The sequence below is a fragment of the Rhamphochromis sp. 'chilingali' genome, assembly GCF_963969265.1.
Source record: "Rhamphochromis sp. 'chilingali' genome assembly, chromosome: 4".
NCBI lineage: Eukaryota > Metazoa > Chordata > Actinopteri > Cichliformes > Cichlidae > Rhamphochromis > Rhamphochromis sp. 'chilingali'.
This window is the reverse complement of record NC_137948.1, coordinates 20,974,096-20,996,944: the sequence shown is the minus strand read 5'-3', so window position 1 is coordinate 20,996,944 and position 22,849 is coordinate 20,974,096. Positions and strand designations below refer to the sequence as shown.

Below are 22,849 nucleotides of genomic sequence, written 5' to 3'. Positions count from 1 at the left end.
CGGCCCAGCGAGCCCTTCTGGTTGGATGGAGGCTCACTCTCACGCGCGTGAGCCGAACACACAAACTCACCATCGTGGTTGGCGTGATGCTCCCGGGGCGGGACTTGCTGTCACGGAGCCCGAGGCTACTGTTGTCCCCGGCAACAGGAGGGTAGAGCTGCAGCTGATGCCTCTCTTCCTGGAGGCAAGGAGGACGAGGAAGGACTTTCACTGGCCTTATTCACAATTGTTTCTGTTGTTGTTCTTGTTGTAGGGTTGGAGTTGTGTCTGGAGGGTGTAAATGTTTGCTAAGCTGCCTCACGTCACACAGATGGTAGATGCAGCACTCAGTCAGAGGACACTGAAAAATGTAGTTTTCTCCTACGCACACATGACCGCTGATGATTAATGAAGGCACTGTTCCACTGGGTTTAGTCTGAGTCATTTAAATATTTATGGTTTGGGAAAAATGCTCATTTATGCAGCCAGATTTTTAACTCCCAGTCTCAACACACTGTGCGATTTTGATTTTTAGCTTGCTACTGTTAGAGTTTGGATCAGAGCAGCTGCTATAATCAGTCTGTCTGTGTTTAAAAGATTATTTTTTTGGTATATTTTTTTCTTTAGAGAGTGAGTTTTAGCAACTAAACACTTTGAAGGAAATCAAACCAGGGATGCTGCAGTCAGATGGGACCTTGGACCACCTCAGTCTCCAGAGGAAAACAAAGCAACTGCTAAGAAATCAATACAAGGCAACATTATGCTAAAGATACGTCAAGAGGAATCACTGCAGTGAGTCTGTGCTACACCGCGTGTTTTAATGCTGACCCATACAGTTGTGTATATCAGACAACGGGCAAGATGTAAGTTAATTTAAGTGTTCATGTAACTTTTTTAACACATCTTTTATGTTGGTTATACTTTTACTGTAGCCAGTTAATCAAGTTATCCAACACGTGGACCTTTGCTCATTTTGTTCAAGTCCTCTGCTAAAGAAAAATGGAAGGTCATGGAAGCCATGAAGTTCCTGGTGCTCGGGCCAAACCTCAGCGCAGATTCTGCAAGGGTGTCATCAGGTTTTAGTGCAGTAACTAAAGCACTACTGTAGTGCTTCCAAAATCAATGATTGATCAATGCAATGATTACCTTTTTAACCAAAAAGAAAATTATGAAAGAAAAGTAGTAATGCACATGGGCAGGTTGTAGGGCACAGGCTCATCTAAGCAAATCTTATCTTTAACCTCCAGAAAACTTGCTTATATTTTTTTCCATTGTGGTGTTCCCAAAGATGAAGAAAAGCCCATCAGCGGATCAGTAAGATAAGATAAAAGTACTGTACATCACCACCTATACATTCCACTTACAGGTGGAGCTTGGCCATGGAAGCCCATATCAAGAAGCTCCTGGCGCACAATGTTTGTGCCGATTTTAATGACAGAGCAAGTTTGGAGCGCTGCAGTTATTCAGTCAGCAGAGCATTGGTGGCTTTTACGCCTCGGTGGCAATGGGGCCGAAAACACAGGGGTGGTCCAATATATTTGTCCATGTAGTGTATTAATACTTAGCTATATTAGCTGTATTGCTTTGGGGGGAAAAAGTTTACACACATACTTCTTTTAGCTGCATCTGTCTCTCATCTAAAGAGACAATACAAACATTTAAAGATTCATTTTGTTAGCAAATCCATTAAAAAGCCTCAACTAGCCAACTTTGACAGGCCAGCTGTGGCAGTCAGCACTATTTTTAAAAAAAGGCCACAATTATAAAGTCTTATTGTTTAAAAGACTGACTCATTTCCAAAAACTAATGGGCACTGTAGTTTTCAGCAATCATTATTCAAACAGGAGTAAATAGGGTAATTAATGAGGACTATTTTCAGCCGAGTATTTATACATATTTGCTACAGTAGTGAGTAATTTTGGCAAGACTGTGTGTGTGTGTGTGTGTGTGTGTGTGTGTGTGTGTGTGTGTGTGTGTGTGTGTGTGTGTGTGTGTGTGTGTGTGTGTGTGTGTGTGTCTGCAAGTGCAACAATGGAGTTCTATGGCACAGATGATGAATAAATAATAAACATCAGACTCTTTTACTTTTTTCCTTTTGCGAGTCACACTGTGTCTCTGTTAGTTTTACTTCCTGTCTCTGTCTTCTTCGCTCCACTGTGATTTTCTTCTTCACTCTTATTGGTTTTACATGTGCTTAATCAGTCATTTAGTTCTCCGTTTCGCAGTCCTCGCCTTCTCCCGGTTGTATTTCAGTCTGTCTATTTCCAGCCCGTGTTTCTCGGCTGTGATCCTGACAGGTTACCATTTCCTGTTTGTGCTCGGTTTAGTTTCTGCTCTCTTTGTAGTATTTTTGGATTCTTTTGAAAACCAGTAGAGCTTTAGTCTTCTGTCTTGGATTTATTTTTTATTATTTTTTGTAGCATCTTTTTGTTATTTGGTTCCTTTTGCCCCTTTTTTTCTCCTTTATTTAAACTACTGTTGTGATGTTTCGTGAGTTTGTCGACTTCTACTTCTCCTGAAACTTTTCATATTATTTTATTTCTAACACAAATTGGCCCATTGGCATGGCAAGAGCAACGGAAAGTTGTGTGTAGTTTTTTACAAACCAGTAAATAAATTAGATGTATGTTGTTAAGCATTATGGGTGAAATGGTTGTAATTTTCCAACACTAACTATCACATTTAGGTTAGAAGGACAAACCCCAAAATTGCGCAAAAAATGTTTTTTATATTCTCTGAGGTCTCTCATACAGGAAAGAAAATTCTTTTTACTATAAAAGCGGTTAAATTACTAAATATTGTAGTAAATGAAAATAAAAAGGTACAAAATAAAGCAGAGTTTTACTTATGTGATTTCATAATGAAAGCTCTGATTCTAGGTGTGACACTGCACAGCGTGTTCCTCTACATGTCTGAAAAAACTGAATGTGTTTGATCATCCCAAATCGGATATTTTCAGATGTATGCAAACTCATTCCCATTCTTTTGCAACAAACCACCAAAACTGATCACAGATACTTCATTTTTTTGTCTGATGTCACCTGTTTTTTCTGGCACCATTTGGGTTTAGGGTGGCAACCTTAGAATTGTGAAATAATCGGTATATATTGGTTCAGTTTGTGCTCTTGCTGCTGATACAAAGACTTTTTCTGTTGAATTGAAAGCAAAACAAACCACCGACCCAGCTAACCCTGCTGAGAGATGTAACTAACCACTTACAGCTGGAAAAGGGAAAATTGGGACTTATTCTTTGGGATATCACAACCCTTTATTGACAACTTTAACAAATCCAAGGCATGAAAAATCTGTCTGTATTATGTTCTTTAACATCCTTTTTCTCCTACTGTTGTTGTTGTTTGATCTTCTGTAATATCTATGCTCATATCGTCAATAAAGAAAGTTCAAAAACCAAAAAACCTAAACTAAATCTGACTGTCTCGATGCAATTAGGGAATACAGCCCTAAAGACAGGCACGATGGGCGGAAATTTTAGATTTGAAGTTTTTTGATGAATGGATTCATATACTTTTTAACAGTTCTTGTCAGGGTTAGTTGGAACAGTCAGACTGTGCTGAAATCAACAACATATCTTGTGGGACTGTATCAGGTATACTCACTGTTTTACATTAAAAAGTGTCTGATGTTGTCCAAGTAAAATCTATCTATAAGTATTTTTGCAGTGAAGCATGCCTAACATATCCAGAGTACAGGGATGCACTGCTGCAGAAGCCCTGATGCTAACCATAGAAAACTATACTTATAATATCTGCCACAGATAAATATAAGTAGATAAAAAACAAGTTGAACTATTCAAAAAAAAAAGTGCTTCTGTTTAAATAACAGGATCATAAACCACCCCACTCGGTCATTTTTGGATCTTTGAGGGTTAAAAAAGTCATAGGTTTTGCGTTAATGTGATGGTTTTTGTGTGTGCTCTCACCACTAATCGTTTGATGAGCTGGTCTCTCTCCGTCAGCCTCTCCTGGAGTCTCCCCAGCTGCAGGTCGTCACATCGAGGCTCCCTCCGCCTGCAGCGTTCCTCCCGCTCTCGCAGCCTGCAGTTAAATCATATACAGAAACACACACCTTTCTCACATACCTGCACACCTTTTCACCCCCATACATGCACACACACACCCCCGACCCCTCCAGCCCTCCGGGTGTCTTATCTCCTCGGGTCTCTCCTCTACTCACTCATTCTCCAAGGCCACGATTCGCGCCTGCAGGTGACTCTGCGCGTTGCTGTATTCGGACACCAAACTCTGCATCTCCCGCTTGTGCTCCCTCCTGATCTCCTCCACCTCCTCTCGCCTCTTCTCCTCCTCCCGCTCCTTTCTCTTTTCCTCGTCCAGCTCCTCCTCTTTGATGTCGTCCTCTTTTCTCTCGTCCCAGTGCTTCTGCGACTCCTCGAGTTTCTCCATTTCCACTCTCAGCTTCTCCACCTCCTCCTTCAGACGTTGTGCTTCTTCCTCCAGCTGGGCGTCCCTGTTCTTCCTTATTTGTGCGCTTTCCTCTTCTTTCTCTTCGGCCTCTGAATTCTTTTGCACTGAGCTAAGAAGGACACAGCAGAGGAAAAAAGTGGAAACAATGGCGCATGTGGCATCTTTAATACAAAATAAGAGGTGTTTGCTGGTTGCTAAAAATCTACACAAAAAGAAGACGTACACGATACCTCTGCACTATTTTGCCATATACTACAGTACATTTTCAGTAATGTTGTCTACCAGCCAAATAACTGCATAACTATAGTCTAATATAATCCATTTGCATCAGCTAACTAAACTTTGAATGATGTGCTGTAAAGACAGATGTGTCTCCAGTAACAGATGTTGCTTAGATAGTTTTGCCAAGCTTAGCTTCACAACTGATATCTGGAGCTATGAAGTGTGTCCAGACAAATGTATTATTCACAGCTTAGCTGTTGAAGCGAGGGAAAAGACAGCATCAGATTGGTATCAGTGGATACTCATGGTTGTGATGTCAGTGTCAAAGTATTTACCCGAGAGGTGAGGGTGCATACAACGTGCCCTGAACACCAAATTCTCAGGTTTATCCAGACCAAAGGTGTCAATTTTTCTTTTCTGTCTATATCAGAGGGACAGTATGGAGACACAGTAAAAGAGACAAAGCTGAGATGGTTTGTGCAGAGGAGGGATAGAGAATATTTTGGACAAAGGATGCTGAAGACGGAGCTGTCAACAGGAGGAAGAGCTCAGATAAGATTTGTGGATGAGTGAAGGGTCAGTGTCACAGACGAGGATGCTAGGGATACAGTGAGATGGAGACAGATGATCAACCGCGGCAACCCCAAAAGGGATCAGCCGAAAGGAGGAGAAGAATAAGAAGAGGACTGAAGTAAAAGGATATCCACACAGGAAGTTACCAGCGACAATCCGAGACCACAGAAAGTCTGTGACGTTCAGCAACTGCAGGAATAATGAACGAAATAACTGGTGATGCAAACTGGGTGGGTCCTGAGTTAAACCTTTCTCAAAATCTTTGATTAACGTATGACAGAGTAGTAGATACATTAGAGAGTTACGTAGGCAACCAAGCACCAGCTACAAAGCGATGTGTGAAGAGTGAAACGTTTCCTGTGTGGACAACCCTTAAGATATGTACTGGTCAGAGTCTGAAAGAGGGACTTCTCTTTTTTTAATAACTGTAACGTTCTGTTTGTTAAACTACAGGACAAAGTCTGAGTGATGAGCTGCCGGTTCATTTCTCAAATTTATGTCTTAGAAAGTGGTTAAGCCGACGGAGCAGGGCTGACAGATTTCTTTAATAATGTGGAAAAACTCAGAGGTGCTGTTTAAATTGCACTCATTTTTCTTGAGACATCCCAGGCTTTTCATCATCACTTTCATAAAAGGATGGCTCATTAAATGTGAATGTATTTAAAATGCATTTACACTAAAGGAAAGGGGAAAAGATTTGGAGGTCTTCCTTGGGCAACATTTTTTTAATGGACCAGCCCGCTTAAGATTATACCAGCTGTATGCGGCCAACAAACTAAAATGGGTTTGACACCGCTCTTCTAGATCATGTGCTGGATGTCATGGCAGATGGCTGCCCCTCCCTGAGCCTGACTCTGGTTCTGCTGGAGATTTCTTCCTGTTAAAGGGGAGTTTTTCTTTCCCACTGTCGCCAAGTGCTTGCTCACAGGTTGTCGTCTAATTTGGGGTTTTTCTCTGTTTTACTGTAGGGGCCTTCCTGCTTTTCACCCCTCAACTTCATTGTGGTGAATGGTAAAGTGAGGCCTTGCGAAACAAACACTGAAACATTCGAGGCAACGCTGTCTGAACTGTATCGAAGTTTGGAAGCAATCACCTCTTTCCACAGCAACAGCTACATCCTAGTTTTTTCTATCATATATTGTGAAAGAATGTCACAGGAAAGCTACATATTACACCAGACTCTCAATAATTATGATAAATAATTATGATCACCATGTGTTTTGGAGAAATCCGCAAACAAGCGAAAAAAAATTAAAAACTGGGATCATTGACGATAGCGAGCTGTGTCGCTAATGAAGTGTTTCAGCAAATATTAATGTAACCCTGTTGTTTTGACACACGTGAGGCTGCTTCAGCTGCTTATTAAATCAGTGTGGTGCATGAAAAAACATGTTATAAGATAAAAGTCTGCTGTGCTTCTTGTGGTAGCCACACAGGAGATACTTGTGGGAGATGTTTCGTCCACAGTGGAATGAAGTGTTAAACAATGTAGCTCACGATGCTTACAGAAGATGAATATTATTGTTACACTATCACATGACTAATGTTATTATTTAACTCTTTTGTTACTATTTATAGTAACAAATATTTTTTACTTTTTCCAAGTCCAAATGCAGCACCAAGACCTTTTGGGTCTCAATTTGCTGTGGTCATGTGACTTGAGTGTTTAGAAACATTTGTAAGACTGGTGGGTTTTTGGGTTTTTTGGGGGATTTTGACTTTATTCTGTCTCCTTCGTCCTCTTCCTCTGCAGCTGTCACAGGTTTGGGTTCGGGTGTGGGACTTCATTTCCAACATCCTGGTCTGTGTTCAGAGCTCCAAGGAAAAGTTTAGCAAACTTCCTCCAAACTTGGATGAGATGACGGGTAAACGCGAAGCTCCAGGGAGGAGCTTTGGCTGGCTTAACATAGAGACTGTGAGAAGCTGGGAACAGCTAGTGCAGTTAAAAATATACAAGCTCACCAGTTTGTTCGCTCTTGGTGTTATCTTCCTCCCCTGTCTCTGTCATCATGTTTGGTTTTAGTCTTCATGTCTTTTAGTTGTTTTCTCTTTTACTTTGAACATTAGTTTGCTCAAGCAATTTGTTGCAATTTTGCTTCATTTTTCATGTTTTCCTTTCTTTTTTGCCCTCCTTTGTTACTGTCTGCCCGCCCTCATTAGCTCCGTGTCTGGATCGAACCGCAGTCTCATCCTCAGTCAGCTCTCTGTGTGTGGGTTTGTGTGTGTCTTGTCTGTTGTGTTTTGGTATCCGTTCACCTTCAGTTCCTACCTGCTTGTTAACACAGTAATCAGCTTTTTAAAATAAAGTTTGTTTGATTTTTGTTCCATTTGCTCAGTTTTTTATGAACTCGTTTTAAGTCTAGAGGTGATAGATCTTTTAGAGCGGTGGCCCCCAGGTTGTGGAATGCTCTCCCTCCATCATTACGTTGCCTTGATTGTATTTATTCTTTTAAAAAGCAGCTTAAGACTCTTTTATTTAGATTGGCTTTTAATTAGATTTGTGCTGTGTGTTTTATTATTAATGTATTTTATGTATTTCTGTTTTATATTACTGTGAAGCACTTTGTGGTTTTTATCCTGTGAAAAGTGTTATATAAATAAATTGATTTGATGTTGATTTGATTTAATCTGCATTTGGGTCCATGTCTGATTCTGGCACAATTAACACATTCGATTTACTTTAGCTGCCATGTTTTTGCTTGGTTCGCTAAGCTAAGTCATTCATGATTTCTTATTTTACGTTGCTGCTTCCAGTGTGCCATTCACTGCAAATTCATTTAGTTGTCACTTTGGTCCCAGTTGCAAAACAATTCCATCAAACTATTTAAACTGACAAGAAATTAGGTGGAAAGTATTTTTGTGAATGCCAAACATTCATAGTTTCTCTGTAAAATCGATGGCTTTCGCCTTGACTGATGGACTCAGTGTTACCGTCCCTACCTTTCCTTTAACTGCTTCTTCAGTGCTGCGTTTTCTCTCTGCAGCTCCAGCATGGCGCAGCGACTCTCGTCCAGCTGCCGCTCAAACACCTGATACTGGTTCTGCTGCTTCAAATCCTTCACACACACACACACACACGAATAAAGTAGTAGACAACAGAAGTTGACTTGCTGGAGTTACAGGCAATGAATCACAGGTATTGAGGCCAAGAGGTGTGTGTTTGTGCGCACACGGTGTGGGTGATTTACCTGTTGCAGAGCCATCATTTGTGTGTGCGCCTGTAGTTGAGCCTGTAGGTCTTCTATCTGCTGCATGTGTCTCTGGGTCATCTGTCTGCTCCACTCCGTGTGCTGCTGGGTCAGCTCTGCTCGCTGCTTATCTGCACACACACACACACACACACACACACACACACACACACACACACACACACACACACACACACACACACACACACACACACAAAACCACATACCGAAAACAAAATCAATGGGCCCCACTGTTACAGGTACCCTTCTGCTGTTGCCATGGTGAAGTGTATCCATGGCAATGGCAACTTCACTGTTGAATTTATAATCTCAATGCAATGTGTATATCGTTGTGCATGTGTGTGTGTGTGTGTGCTTGCTTATTTTGCTCATGTAGCTGTGTACATGCTATCCAGAGTGTGTTAATGCCTGCATGTGCTTATGCTAATGCTAATGGGTGTGTGTGTGTGTGTGTGTGTGTGTGTGTGTGTGTGTGTGTGTGTGTGTGTGTGTGTGTGTGTGTGTGTGTTACCCAGCTCCAGGTGGTGCATTGTCTGAAGTCTGTTCCTCTCAGACAGCAGCTCTTCTTTTGCCCGTCTCTCTAACGCCTGCAGCGCCATGGCATGACTGTGTCTCTCTTCGGCTAGCGACTGCGTTTGGGGCTCCTCCAACAAATGAACACATTTTTTTTTTAGAACCACAGCAGCAATTCTTCTTAAGCTCACAAAAACCCATTGTTGCAGTAAACGCGCACACACACTCACAGACCAACATAATGTTGCCTATTCACTGCGGCACTTTCATCAAAGCTGCTAAATTATTCATCACAGAGAAAATCTATGAACGGGCGCGCGTAGGATTTTTAAAAATGACTGTGCATCATGTGCGTACCTGCAGCAGCTCCCTCAGTTTCTTGTTTATCTCCTTTGTGTCTTGGACCTCCTTCCTCAGCTTGTCAATTTCAGGATTCACGTGGCAATCATCTCCCTGGCCTGCCTTCTTTTTCTCTGCCTGCATTGGTGACAAATTGGGAGCAAAGGATTTTTAAGGCTCTCCATGCTGTCAAAGTAATCCTGAGATAATGAGTCTGTAGCAAGAATTAAATGGAGATGCCACTTTTGTTTTAGGATGTGCATACTCAAACAGAATAAATAAGCAGGCTTATGGAACAAATTAGAAGAGCCCTCCAACAATTTAGCATCGCACGCCCAAAAAGTTGAACGGATTACATGAAACATCCCGACTTTAACTTTCTAGAGCGCATCCAGAGCTGTTGTTTCCTACACTTAAAATACAATAAGAGAGACTCTTTTTGCCTCGTAAACACCCACATCTTTTAAAGTCCTCATTCAAGTTTGAAATGCAGGATTTCTGCCATACAGAAAGCTACAAGACAAAGCAAAGGCGTGATGGACACAAAGTCAGGGTCATGTTCTCAGACTTGGCAAAGATTAGAGTTTACACAACTGTTTTTAGAGGCTACAAAGCACTTAACACAGCTAATAAACTGACCTGGATATGTATCAGGTAAATTTGTATTATGTAAATTTAAAATTTAGCATGTGTGTGACTTTTTACCCAGGCCATCTAACCTCTTCTGGAAGCCAACAACTCCGACATACCCCTTGTGCCAAGGGAAGAGAAGCATGGCCTAAGCTTGGCAAAGGGCTGCTGTCCCTGATGCATCCATCTGAGTGAGTGTGTGTGTGATGGTTAAAAAGCGCTTTAAGGCACAGAAGAATAATGTGGCCTGAAGTAAAAATTGCTTTGAGCGCTCCGTTAGAGTAAATAAATACCATGGCAGAGCGTGTACAAACCATCGCTTGGATTATGTGTCACATTTATTAAAGCAGGAAAATCTACAAATGCCTCCTAGGAACAGCATGTTAGTGGGAGATAAAAATGGGCTTGGGAAACCGAGTCAAATTTCCTAAAAACATTGCAGAGACCACTCTGGAACCTGGAAGGACTGGATGGGCCAGTGATAGGAAAAAGGGGGAAATACAAACTGGTGAAGAAGCAAGTGTTCAAATTGGGAGATTAATGTGAATTGCTTTGCAAAGCCTACAGCTTCTGGGTTATCACGTAAAAAGAAAAGCCATCAACAGAGTGTGAGCAGCAGTGAAGAAATCCTCAAATGACTTCAGATCACTACAGACAAGCCAGAACCAATATAGGACTAATATCTCATGGATACAGGCTCAGAGAACAGGATGTAAAACAAGGGTCCCCAATCCCAGTCCCAGTTTAGATGTGTCCTTGATCCATCACAGCTGATTTAAATGGATAAATTACCTTCTCAACGTGTCTTGAAGTTCTCCAGAGGCCTGGTAATGAACTAATCATGTGATTCAGGTGTGTTGACCAAGGGTGAGATCTAAAACCTGCAGGGACACCGGCCCTCGTGGACTGGGATTGGGGACCCCTGATGTAAAAGACCCAAAACAACCGATGACCCTGCTGAGGATGCAAGTGATGCTTTTCTCCATCATTTAGGATGGAAAGCTGAATATTTTTTTGGGTCATTGGTCTGTCAAAACAGGATGATGACATCATCTTTGCCTCAGGAGGGGAAAAAAATATTCAACTCAACTATGAACATTGCAGCAGTTCCATTAAGAGTTAGTCTAGGGCTGTCAAACCGATTTAACTCATGCACAACATTCAGCCCAATTTGATCCCAAGAGGGCTCGACCACTAAAATCATTACATAATAATAACCTAAAAGAAAAGTCATGAAAATTACACTGTCCATATTTACAAAACAGAGATTTACAAAGGGGAAAATATGTATGTATGTTTCAACAACATGTCTCCCTTTGTCTCAGTTTGCTGTCGTTACAAAGACACCAATTCATCATCAATTGAACAAACGCGTCAGCACGCCTCTTCAGCCAAGCTGGTGTGGCAGGTCGTGGGTTTTCAGCAAGAGCTGCAAAGCTGACAATGATTCAGACCTCTGGCTCAGATGAAAAGAACAGTTTGGACAGCCACTCCCATGATCCCCAGCTTCCATAACGGCACTTCCAGCGGCCGAAATCCCACCGTATTTATTTTAACGCTGGATCCCAGCGCTGCTCTGAGAACATGAGTCACGCAGCTCTTTTGCAGTGAATGAACCTTAATTGCACGTCTCTGTTTTTAAATAAATATGCCTGATTCAAGATATCAGCTATGCTGCCAACCCGCCTGATTATTTTTCATCTGTTCAGGCAAAATTTGAATAATGAAGCCAAAGCAGAATGGCAAAACAGCCTGATTACGTTTCTAAAGAGACAATCAGGGCCAAGCATCACAAATGGGTTTCTATAATTCGATTTGCAGAGGGCTCACCTGCGACTCTAGCTCGGTGAGCTGACCCTGCAGCTCAGAGATCTGAGCCTGCAGCTCCTCCTCCCGGCTCTGCCATCTCTGTTCGCTCTCGGCGACGGCGGCGTTCATCTCTATCCTGAACTCTGCTCTGAGACGATCCTCGCACTCCGCCCTGGAGGCATGCATCAGAACAAAGAGTGAGACACAGCTAACCTACATGCAAAATGACTTGTTAAAATGTCTTCTGGTTATATGCCATCTAACATTGCAAAGCAGTTCCTATTTATTTTTTGCAGCAAACATGCAGAGGAGCATCCAATTCCATAAAGCACATAAATATAAAATCTGAGTTTTATATTAATGCATTGCCATATTAAGATAATAAGATAACCTGTTATACCGTCAGCTGACAGGTCGGTTTTTAATGGGTGTGTTTGAATGAGGGGGAAAAAAAGGACATGTATTGAAGGGGGAACTGCGTGTAAACTGATAGTTTCGAGTGATCAAACACATTTAAAATAAATACAGAGGGCTGGTTTTTGTTTGCGCATATGCTCTAATTGCTGTCGGCACATGGTGAAAAACAGGCTAATAAAATACATCTGTCGGGGAGGGCAGACTAATTGGTGATATTGATTTAATTTTCATTAATGTGCCGACACCGTTTACCAGCTCACACAGAATTTTTTCTGCTGCTACATCTAATTCCTTGGCGTGCGTTAGCTCTGTTATAACACGGTCCAAGTCAATAAAGTTTATTCAAACTTGAAATGAGCTTCAATTCGAGTGATTTCCTTCCTGACTCTGATGTTTCCCAAAGATCATTTAGGTGAGCGGGGGGGCTGATTACAAGCAGACTTTGTAATGGAAGCCTGAGCAGCTTTGGAAGGTCTGTGTTTGATCTGCTACCTGATCCGGTCCTCTGTGTGCTTCTGGTTTTGCTCTAGAAGACTCCTCTCCGTGTTCATCTGGCTCTGCTCCAGGACTTTTTCCTCCAGCCGATGTCTGTCAGCTTTCAGGGATGCGATCTCTCTCTGGTGCCTGTCCCGCTGCCTCTCGGCCTCGTCCTGAATGCGAGCCAGTCGACTCCGAGCCTGATGGAGCTCTTCCTCCAGACGGGAGCACTGCGGTCCACCCGAGGATGGAGCATCGGGGGTCGCCTTGTCTTTCTTGTCTTTATGGTGGATCAGTGACTCCAACCTACAGATCTGAGATCACAGGAACATATCTCTTTCTCTTCACATGTCACAGGAACTACAGCTGATGTTTTACTCTCAGTTAGCGTAACCTGACTTCTAACCTCACTGGTGGCATCTTTCAGTTTCGTCCTCAGCTCCTCTCTTTCCTTCTCCATCCTGCTGCGTAGCTCCTCAGCAGCTCTCCTCTCCTCTTCCAAACGCACGCACACCTTCATAAAAACATTCATCCTCATCAAAACTATTATTACATTAGCAAAGAATCTCCTTTTTAACACTCGACCCTACCCTTCTGTCATCTTCTTACAAGTGAGCCTAATTAATAATTAGTAATAATGAAGTGAACATGATAAGAGGGCTCAAAGGGTAGGCAATTATATGATAAAATCTTTAAATTTCTACATTTACTGGGAGCAAAAAACGTCTATTAAATTTCTCTTTTGGTTCAATCTGGGGGCGAGAACTCTCCCTAGGGGGGTCACAAGAGAATTAACTGGATCAAAGGAAAGCATTTTTGCTACACAAACATAATCGTTCACAGATTTTTTCCCACAATCCCTTTCTTTCAAATTACTCTGAAGATATTCAGGTTAAAAAAAGAGGAAACTTTTGTTCAACATCGTCAGTTGCTGACAAGCGACGCAAGCCCAAAATATTTAGAAGCTCTGTTTTAATTAGGCAGCACCCCCGCTGAGGCTCGACTGTGCAACTCAGGCGCTGCGTTTCTGTGAACTTCAGTAACCTGGTTACTGTCGACGCTCCTCGGTGGCCCGAGCCGTGCAAACTTTTTCTCAGGTTTGTGGATTAAATGGGTGAACTTTTGCCTCGACCCTCATGGCTTACGGTATGTGGTTGACTTCAGGCAGGGAGATTTTTACTGTGTTGGCAACGGTTTGTGCTCATATCAAAAATAATTACATCCAAAGAGTGACTGAAACTAAAAATAATGAAGGCTGTGTTTTTCGGATTCCACAGCAGGACGTTTTTAAATTTGAGATGCAAGCAGTGCACATTATAAAGAATCTGTGTCTGGTCCTAATACAGAGCCAGTCTCCTCTTACTTCTTAGCACCATCTCACTGGGTTCCAGTGCAAAATTACTAATGCTCATTTATGATATATATATTTATGATATATAGCCTCAGTTTTTAAACAGGTCAGGTCACTAAGTGGTATCAAAAATGCAGCTTCTTTCTCCAGTTTTCCTCTCTAACCTGATTTCTCCTGTTATGATCACTGATGATGTCTGTTAAAGTTAAATGCAGAGAACTCTTTGTGTGCCGACACATGCTGACCTCTTGGTTGGTTTTCTTCTCAGAGCTCAGAGCTTCTTGGACGCCGTTTAATTCAGCCGCGTGTCTCCTCATCACCTCCTCTATCGCCTTCCGCACCTGCTCCTTCAGTCGCTTCCTGTCCTCCTCGGCCTTCTCCGCCAGCCTCTTCTTCTCCTCCTCCAGCTTCAGCTGCACGCCGGCTCTCTCCGCCTCGACCTGTTCGATGTTCTTGTCGAGCTGGGAACGAATGCGGACCCTCTCCACTTCCAGCTCTTTGCGCAGGCGGTCCACCTCTTCCTCCTTCTCTCTCCTCACACGATCCTTGACCTCTTCCAGCTGTCTGTGGTGCGCTTCCTTTTCCTCGTCTCTTTCTCGCCGTATTCGGTTCCTTTCCTTCTCGAACTGATCCCTCTCCTGCTCCCGCTCCCTCCGCAGGCTCTCTCGTTCTTTTTCGATCTCCTTCTGCAGTTTGTCCCGCTCGTCGTCCGCGTGCTTCTGAATGCGACGCAGCTCTTCTGTCTGGGCTCTCACCATCTCTGAGCGCAAACTGGACAGTGCTTCAGCGTGCTATAAACACACAACACAGCACACTCATTCATGCTGTGCTTATATTTTTGTCCACATTGCAGTTTTACCATATGTGCATGTGTATGCGTGCTTACCTGGCGTATCTGCCTGGCGTGGTCGCTGTTGCGGCCGCTGCTCTGCAGCTCCAGCTCTCTGTTCCTACTCTGCAGACGACTCACCTGGCTCCTCAGCTCCTCCATTTCAGTGCACACACACACCTCACAGCCTCCTCGATTCAGCAGCTCCTCTAACACACAAAAGTGATTGATTGATCGTCTATAGCAGAAGCAGAATGGATCATCTGACCAGTTCTGACTGAGGAAGGGTTTGAATTAAAACCCATTACTGTGCAATAAATAAAACTCAGAGTTTTGTGCTGACGGGGTGAGATGCCAGTTTGATGAAACTGTTTGCCTTTGAGCAGGAATGAATAATTTGTTACATTTTCTCTACATATTATGGCAGCGTGAGTGGAAAACTTAATTAACGGCGGGTTTGAATGAGGAATGGGGACGTGCACCTGGCACAGCTTCAGTTTTTGCAAGCTCGCTTCGAGCAGGGCAGGTAAGATTGACAGGTGCGAGAGGCAGACTACCTGCTCTGCTCTGCAGCTCGTCTTCCTGCAGCAGCAGCCGCTCCTTGGCTACAGCGAGCTCCTCTTCAGCCCGCTTGGCCACGCCCTCGGCCTCAGACACACGCCTGCGATCCAGCTCCAGCTCTTCCTCCAAGTCCTGCAAGGGAGGGATAAAGGCCAGGAAGGAGTTTAGCATGAGGGCAATTAAGGTCAGGCGATGCGGAATAGTACTGCATGTTGACAAAAGGCCACGAGGGAATAGAAAAGGAAAAAGAAACAGACGAGAAAGAGAGAGAGAGAGGCTGACAGCAAATTTGACACAGATGAGGGAGGAGGGAGTGAACACAATCAGACAAACAGAAAAAAAAATGAGGGATGAAATGTGGTGAGTCAGGGTGCTGTCTTGCCCAGCTGCGAGCCTTTAATGGTCTGCTGTGAGGACTTACTGCATGTCAGCTCCATGCCAGCTCTCACAGGGCTTCTTAATGCTCATGCGTGAGGTGGTGCAGCGAATCTATCCTGCTCCTCATTAGCAGCTAGTTGGCAGTGGGAATAACACTCAGGGAAGGCAGCTTGTGGTTAGACAAGCAAGATGCCTCCCCCACCCCCGCTCACCCTCCACCCCCCAGCTCTGCTTCTACTTCAGTCCCTTCTTTCCCATCAACACTATTAGCTGGGCGCATCAGAGACAGGAAGCTGCAACATTTCAATTTCCCTTCCCAGCGTTGGATTATGCACGCAGGGACGAGAGAAAAGGCGCGTACCTGTATTCGCTCTTGCAGCTTCACTGTGTTTCTCTTGCTCTCGGCTAGCCTCTCCAGGTGACTCTCCACCTCTGCCTCGGCCCTCTTCACCCTCTCCCGCAGAGCGCTGTGCATCCCTTTCTTCTCCTCCTCTTCCCTCTCCTCCCACCTCTGCCGCTCTTCCCTCCACTCCGCCTCTATCTTCTTCCTCATTTCCTCTCCCTCCTCGTTTAGATCGTTCACCTTTCGCTCCCATTGCTCCCTCTCCTCCTTCACGGCTCGCCTCTTCTCCTCCTCCGCTCGACCCCTCTCCTCCTTTAGTGCCTTTAGCTCCTCCAGGAGGGCTTTAATCCTTTCCTCACACTGCTCCATTTTCCTCTCCTCCTCCTCCTTCTTCTTTTCCTCCTCATCTTCTCTTTGCCTATCCTCCTCCTTCCTGTTTTTCTCCTCATCAACGACTGTTTTCTGGAGCTCCTCGCACTTGGCATCCAGTTGCTGGATCTGCTCCTCAGCATTCTCCAGTTCTTTGCTCAGTCTCAGGTTTTCCTCCTGGGCAACACTGATCTGGGCCTTGGCCTCCTGCAGGTTTTCCTGCGCACCCTGGAGCTTTTCCTCAAACTCTTTTCTTAGCTCTGCTTCCGTTTCACGCTCCCTCTCCTCCGCCTGGATGCGGAAGAACTCAAAGTCCGCCTGCACCTGGAGCCACAGAGGACGAGAGAATAACTCACACATATAAACCTTTGGTAGTGACAACTTTCCCTAAAAAGCACCTAATTTTTCTCCAACAACTCTCGGAAAAGCCTTTCACACTTTGTTCCATGCTACAATGACACTTATGCAATAACAAATGCATGCTTGTTCAAAGGTGTTTCACTATGCTGAGATCTGGGAACTGTACAGACGGCTGGAGCGAACAGTGTGGACACAGACTATACAAAACATTTGTAAAAGGCCAGACTGGCCAATTAGTAGTAACGCTGTGACATTCACACAATACTCAGTATGTGGCAAAACATCATTACCAGCCTGCAATGTCGAGCTCAGGCAACTCAGAGCCGCAAAAAACTTCTTCAAAAGTCACAAAACCAGAAATCAGAAAGAAGCCTCAACATGCAGCAAGCTGCAAACATTATAAACCAAGGGGGGAGACACTGTGTGGGTTTCTTTGACATAGCTCCATATTAGTTATATTAGCTATACAGTTATATAACTATGACTTCTTTTTTTTTTTTGCAAAATAAGCCTTATTTGAACCCAAAGATTTGCCGTTTTCTGGCATTTATGGAACCCTTATTCTTAATAGTTAGATCTGCAGTAATGTGTGTTGACACTGTTCGATACTGTGATAACAAATAAACAAATACTATATGCTTATTAGCTATCCATTCACTGCTAACATAGACTCCAGGCACCACTGCTTTTACTGAAAAAATGTTCACATGCTAGGAGTTTATAAGGAATAAAATTATTATTTTCCAGAGGTGAATTTCAGGAATTCTTCTGTAACATTGTAATATTTATGCAAAAACAAATATACACTGCAACACTGCTCACTCAGCAGCCACTTTGTTAGCTGTACCTAAAGAGTGCTGTGAAAATATCCCAAACAACATTACACCATCAGCAGCCTGAACCGCTTATACACGGCAGAAGGGAGCCATGCTTTCATGTTTTCGATGCCAAATTCGGACACTATCGCCTCAATGTCACGGCAGAAATCGAGACTCATTAGATCAGGCAACATTTTTCTAATCTTCTGTTGTGCAGTTTTGGGGAGCCCATGCAAACCATAGCCTCAGTTTCCTGTTCTTATCTGACAGTAGTTGCACCTAATGTGGTCTTCTGTTGCTGTCGTCCTTTGTGTGTGTTCAGAGATGCTCTTCTGCATAGCACCTTCTTAACAAGTGGACATTTAAGAAGTTACTGTTGCCTTTCTATTAGCTTGCAGCAGTCCTGCCATTCATTTCTGACCACTGACATCATGAACAAGGCATTTTAACTTCACCTCACTGGATATTTTCTGTTTTTTGGCCCATTTTGTGTAAGGCTTAGAGGCGGTTGTGCGGAAGATCTCAGCAGCAGTAGTCTGATTTAAAAAGTGCCAAAACAAGATAATACTACGAAACTAAAGATGTTAGAGACAAATTTTACTAGCATAAGTGTTATGTTTGTGATTATATAGATGTTATGTCATTTATGCTCATAGGTACCTGTGAGAGATATCATGCAGTGTTTTGACACACTCACATTCTCATAGTTTTTGCACCAGTGGCGCTACGACACTCGTCTGCTCTAAAGGCGATAAGGCTTTCTTTTACTGGCGCATTAATCCTGTTCCAGGTTGTTTGATGTGTGCCACTTATCGTTGTCTGTAGCCTGTTTCACTTAAAAACACATCCCTGTGGTTCATACGTTGAAAGCCTGTCTACGTGAGTCTGGTAGGTTTGTACAGGTGTTTTCTTGTATCAGACCCGCGCTGATCTACATGCTTTGACTCGAGAAAATGACAGTAGGACATGAAAAAACATGACAGATGCCAGACATGCCAGACAGATAACAAGGAAAAACATTTCAAAATAAAAGTTTTAGGTCCCTGTGTGCATTTTTTATGTATTTAGTTGTTAAGACGCTTTTTTGTTTCCCCCCGCGGACTCGATAGGAAAGCCATGTGGGTGTTTACGATTCATGTTGATGTTTTATTGTGGTGCACAGCATATAAATTATGAAGACTGGGTAAAGTAACGGGCTTTCTGAGCGAGGCTGGCTGCCGTAGGTCATGTTAGGGCCAGGTTTGATTTGCTGCCCTCACTGGGAGGTTAGACATTAAATTACAGAGACACAACAAGGACCCCGACCCCCAACCCCATAAACAAGGACTCACACATGCACACACCTGGGCCCCGACTCGCTGCTGCTCATCCAGAGATTCCTGCAGCTCCAGGAGGCGTGTCCTCAGGGCTGACCCCTCCCCTTCGTGGCACGTCTCCATCAGGATCCGGTGCAGCTCGTCGTGGTGGGCGTTGCTCAACGCCTGCAGGGCCGCCTCCTGCTCCTCATTCTTCATGTTCAGAGAATAAATCACCTGGAGCATCAGCAACAAGAGGGCAAAGATTCAAGAGCTGTGCACATTTAAGCCTTCAAGACACAAACACTAAAAATTAGAAAGATATTAATCTATGTTTGCTTGTTTGTGTCTTCTTGCCTCCCTGCATTATTTTTCCACTTGAGTGTTGTGTATATAAGGTGGAGGAAGAAGGGCATCTTCTAAAAAGTGATGTGAAAAACATTTTTTTTAAAATGTTCAACTGTTTTGTTTTGTTTCACTGTATTTTTTCCTCTATTAAATGTGCGAGCCATTGTTAAATAAGCATTTTGACTACAGATTATAAAAAAACATTCACTAAAGCTCGTGTCCATTAAAAGCAGCAGCTTATCCTCTCTTTAAGGGATACATGACACTTTATCTTTGCAGATAAATGCGAACTAATCACCACTCATGGACGTTTTTAATGTTAATGCATTGCTTATGCTCATCACAGTGTGTTGAGTTCATGCTTCAAACTGCATGCCTTTGACTCCCTCAGTCTTGGAAAGTTAATACCAGACTTCTTTGTGATTATTTTGAGGTGTCTTTTTTTCACTTGCTGAATGGTGCTTGAAAAGTCCACATTTGTATCCACTCTACAGATACGTGATATTAGATCACTTACCTCCATAAATAAACCACCAAGTCTAATATTTTTTGACTTGCTTGGTTAACTCCCCTTTTTTTAATCCACCAAAATCTGATGACTTCAGAATCCATCAAGCAACGCAGCAGAGATCCCAAAGGTCAAGAGACTGAAAAAAATGCCCTTTTGTGTAGCACTTTTATTAGTTTTGCAACCAAATGCAGAATATTTGAAACCTGAATGGTGAGTCATTGTTGAGAGATATGGAGCAAATAATGAATTTCCACAATTTGATATGAAAAGATTAAAAATGACCATGGCCACCTTGTTAAAAATATGCACGTATTGAGAGTAAAACTTCAATATTTTATGAGGGTTTTCAGTCTCATATGAGCAAACCTGGTTATATCCTTATGGCAGCTTTATGCTAACAAATATTACAGCAATACAGTGTTTTATCACGTATATCCTGTTACAGTGATAGAGTCACATATTAAACAGGGGCTGTAATGAGGGCAGGATGTGTATAAACAATCACCTGTGAGCTAAAAGCTAATGTTTCAGTCTGCTTTCAGAAACTATTTCTTCTCCTGGATCTCATCAATATGATGCGGCACCATTGTGATGCCTCACAGCTGGGTTTGAATCCTCTGACCGGCTAGGACCTTTCTGTGTGGAGTGTCGCATGTTCTCTTTCTCCCAGACTCCAAAGGCATGCATGTTAATTTCTAATATAGTGCCATGGCTGTAGCCTGCCTCTCATTCTATGACAGCTATAAGAAATATAAGAATATAAGAAAATTGATGGATGGAAAGTTTTAATAATGTCAGAGGGAGAATATATCCTGATCATCTTGGGCACACAAGGTTGCACAAACCCTCTGTTTGTGAAAGACAGCCAATCAAAAGAGAGTTGGATTAAAGAGAGAGGAGTTCAAACTGGCTGCACCAAGAACCAGCTAAAAAAAATAACAATTTTGTACTGTGAATTATGCAAATGTACCATAGCGGAGACCAAAACTAAAACTATAGAAAAGATGGGAAGGGGAGACAGATCTCCAGCCGTTGCTAACACAAAGACCCAGACAGCCATTTACACCTAGATTTGCTAATTAGCCTAAACATGGATGTCTTTGGACTTTTGGTGGAAGCTGGAGCGCTCAGAGAGAACATGCTAACTCCTCACAGAAAGCCCAGAGGATTCAACCCCAGGACCTCCTCGCTGTAAGGCAACAGTGCTCTCCACCAGTCGAAATAATATTCGACTTTAAATAGTAACACTGACAAACTGTGTGTCTGAGCCACGGACAGTCAGGCTTTATGCAGCGATGCCTGTCAGCATGTATGGAGCCTCCCTTCAACCTCTCCATATAGAGCGCTACTAACCTATGAAATACGGCCTGTTTCTCCCCACTATTCACTTTACCCCCTGCGCCATGTCATCATCTCCTCCTGGTGACCCTGACGTCTCACTTATCCACTTGCAGAGGTGTGTGCGTGTGTGTTTGTGTGGACTCACACGCATGCGCGTACTGTATCCGGGAGACACATGGGCTCATATTTTACTCAGACGCCTCTCTGTCTGCAGCTGGTACAGGCCTGCCGGACATTCCCTGTGTCCCTGTCTCTGCCCAATGTGTGTGTGTGTGTGTGTGTGTGTGTGTGTGTGTGTGTGTGTGTGTGTGTGTGTGTGTGTGTGTGTGTGTGTGCGTGCGTGCGTGCGTGCATGTCATTAATCCTCTCTCACACACATTTACATTACCTCGACACTGTCAGTCTCCAGTAATCTGTTATGTATTTATTGTAAAGCAGGTTTTGGTATTGGTGTCAAATGTGAGATTTCTCTATCTCCTGTCCATCAGACGCTGGTGGAGTATGTCACACCGATGTGCAAACTTTAGCAAACAGTGACTCATGACAGGGAGGAATGAAGAGGACTCTGAAACGGGGACAGGCTCTAAGGGGGAGGACGTTCTTTGCTGTCCTCTTTGGCTGGTTTGAAAGTGAGAGCATAGAGAAAAAAAGAGATTTAATGAAGGTTATTAGATAATACCTATTAATAATGCAGACCAGTGGTTCCCATCCTTGGGTTTGGACCCCTGAGGGGTTACAAAGTACACCTGCAGACACCTGAACTTTACACCCAACTCTGTTCGTTAACATGCTGTCGAAACAGCCTGCACTCTTCTGGGAAAAGTTTCCAAATCAGAATCAGAATTTCCACAACATTTTGGGGTCTGACTGCCGGGATTTGCTCCTATTGAACTAAAACAGCACACGTGAGGTTATCTACAAATGGTACATGATACAGCCTAGCCTGCAGTCTGCATGGCAATTTATCCCAGAGGTGCTGGACGGTGTCGAGGTCGAGGCTCTGGAATTTTTCAGCACCAAGCTCATAAGCTAAAAGATGTGAAGACTGATGTCTTGGAAACAGGATCTAAAATGGTTACCACACATTCAGATAGATTTAAGAGGGACCTATTAGTAACTTTGCATATTTGTCATATCGAGTACATCTGAAGTATTGACCTACGAGAGTCACCTTTTCATTCCTCTGAAAATTAATCACATGACCTAATCTAAGAAGGAAAAGTGATCAGCCCAAGCTCACTCAGCGATGTATTAAGCAGCTATCGCTGCTTTATCTTTAGAGTTACAGGACAGGTAGGAAACCGCTGATCTAAATCTGTATGACATGTTTTATCTTTATCATAGAAGCAGTGACATCTATGCACTTGAAAAATCCACTCTTGTTCTATTTCATGCACTCGGGTGGGGGTTGGAGGAGGCTTGCTGCTACTCTAGAAGTTTGCTGCCTTACCTATTTAAAGTATAGGTAGGATATTTATATGTCACTAGCATGAATGAGTCACTTAAGCGGCTCCGTTTGTCTGCTACCGCTGCGCTTACCATTATCTGTTCATTTTTATTCACGCAGACAGTGGCTGCTGTTTAGCGTCAGCTCACTTTAAGGTCAGATTTAAGGAAACCCGCTTTCACACAGTTAAGTAAAACTACTACATGCCATCACGAACAGTATTTATCGGATTTATTTTAGGAGGTGGGATTAAAGACAGCTTCACACTTTGATTCAGCTCTCTGGGTT

The 22,849-nt window shown here is 43.2% G+C and overlaps 1 protein-coding gene across 2 annotated transcripts in view; it reads right to left on the bottom strand.

Moving 5' to 3' along the window:
* Positions 1-22,849, bottom strand: part of fam184b (family with sequence similarity 184 member B) — a 31,845-nt gene that overhangs the window by 6,338 nt on the left and 2,658 nt on the right. The window contains exons 2-16 of one of the 2 annotated variants that reach the window (XM_080880310.1): positions 18,963-19,151; positions 16,091-16,765; positions 15,348-15,483; positions 14,848-14,999; positions 14,207-14,752; positions 13,017-13,124; positions 12,626-12,924; positions 11,738-11,888; positions 9,296-9,415; positions 8,937-9,069; positions 8,405-8,535; positions 8,157-8,272; positions 4,174-4,530; positions 3,920-4,034; positions 71-178 (exon numbers count right to left, since the gene is read on the bottom strand). In XM_080880310.1, coding sequence (XP_080736436.1) covers positions 71-178; positions 3,920-4,034; positions 4,174-4,530; positions 8,157-8,272; positions 8,405-8,535; positions 8,937-9,069; positions 9,296-9,415; positions 11,738-11,888; positions 12,626-12,924; positions 13,017-13,124; positions 14,207-14,752; positions 14,848-14,999; positions 15,348-15,483; positions 16,091-16,765; positions 18,963-19,151 — 3,336 coding nt within the window. The remainder of the gene's footprint in view (positions 1-70; positions 179-3,919; positions 4,035-4,173; positions 4,531-8,156; positions 8,273-8,404; positions 8,536-8,936; positions 9,070-9,295; positions 9,416-11,737; positions 11,889-12,625; positions 12,925-13,016; positions 13,125-14,206; positions 14,753-14,847; positions 15,000-15,347; positions 15,484-16,090; positions 16,766-18,962; positions 19,152-22,849) is intronic. The other variant, XM_080880311.1, reaches the window with a different exon arrangement.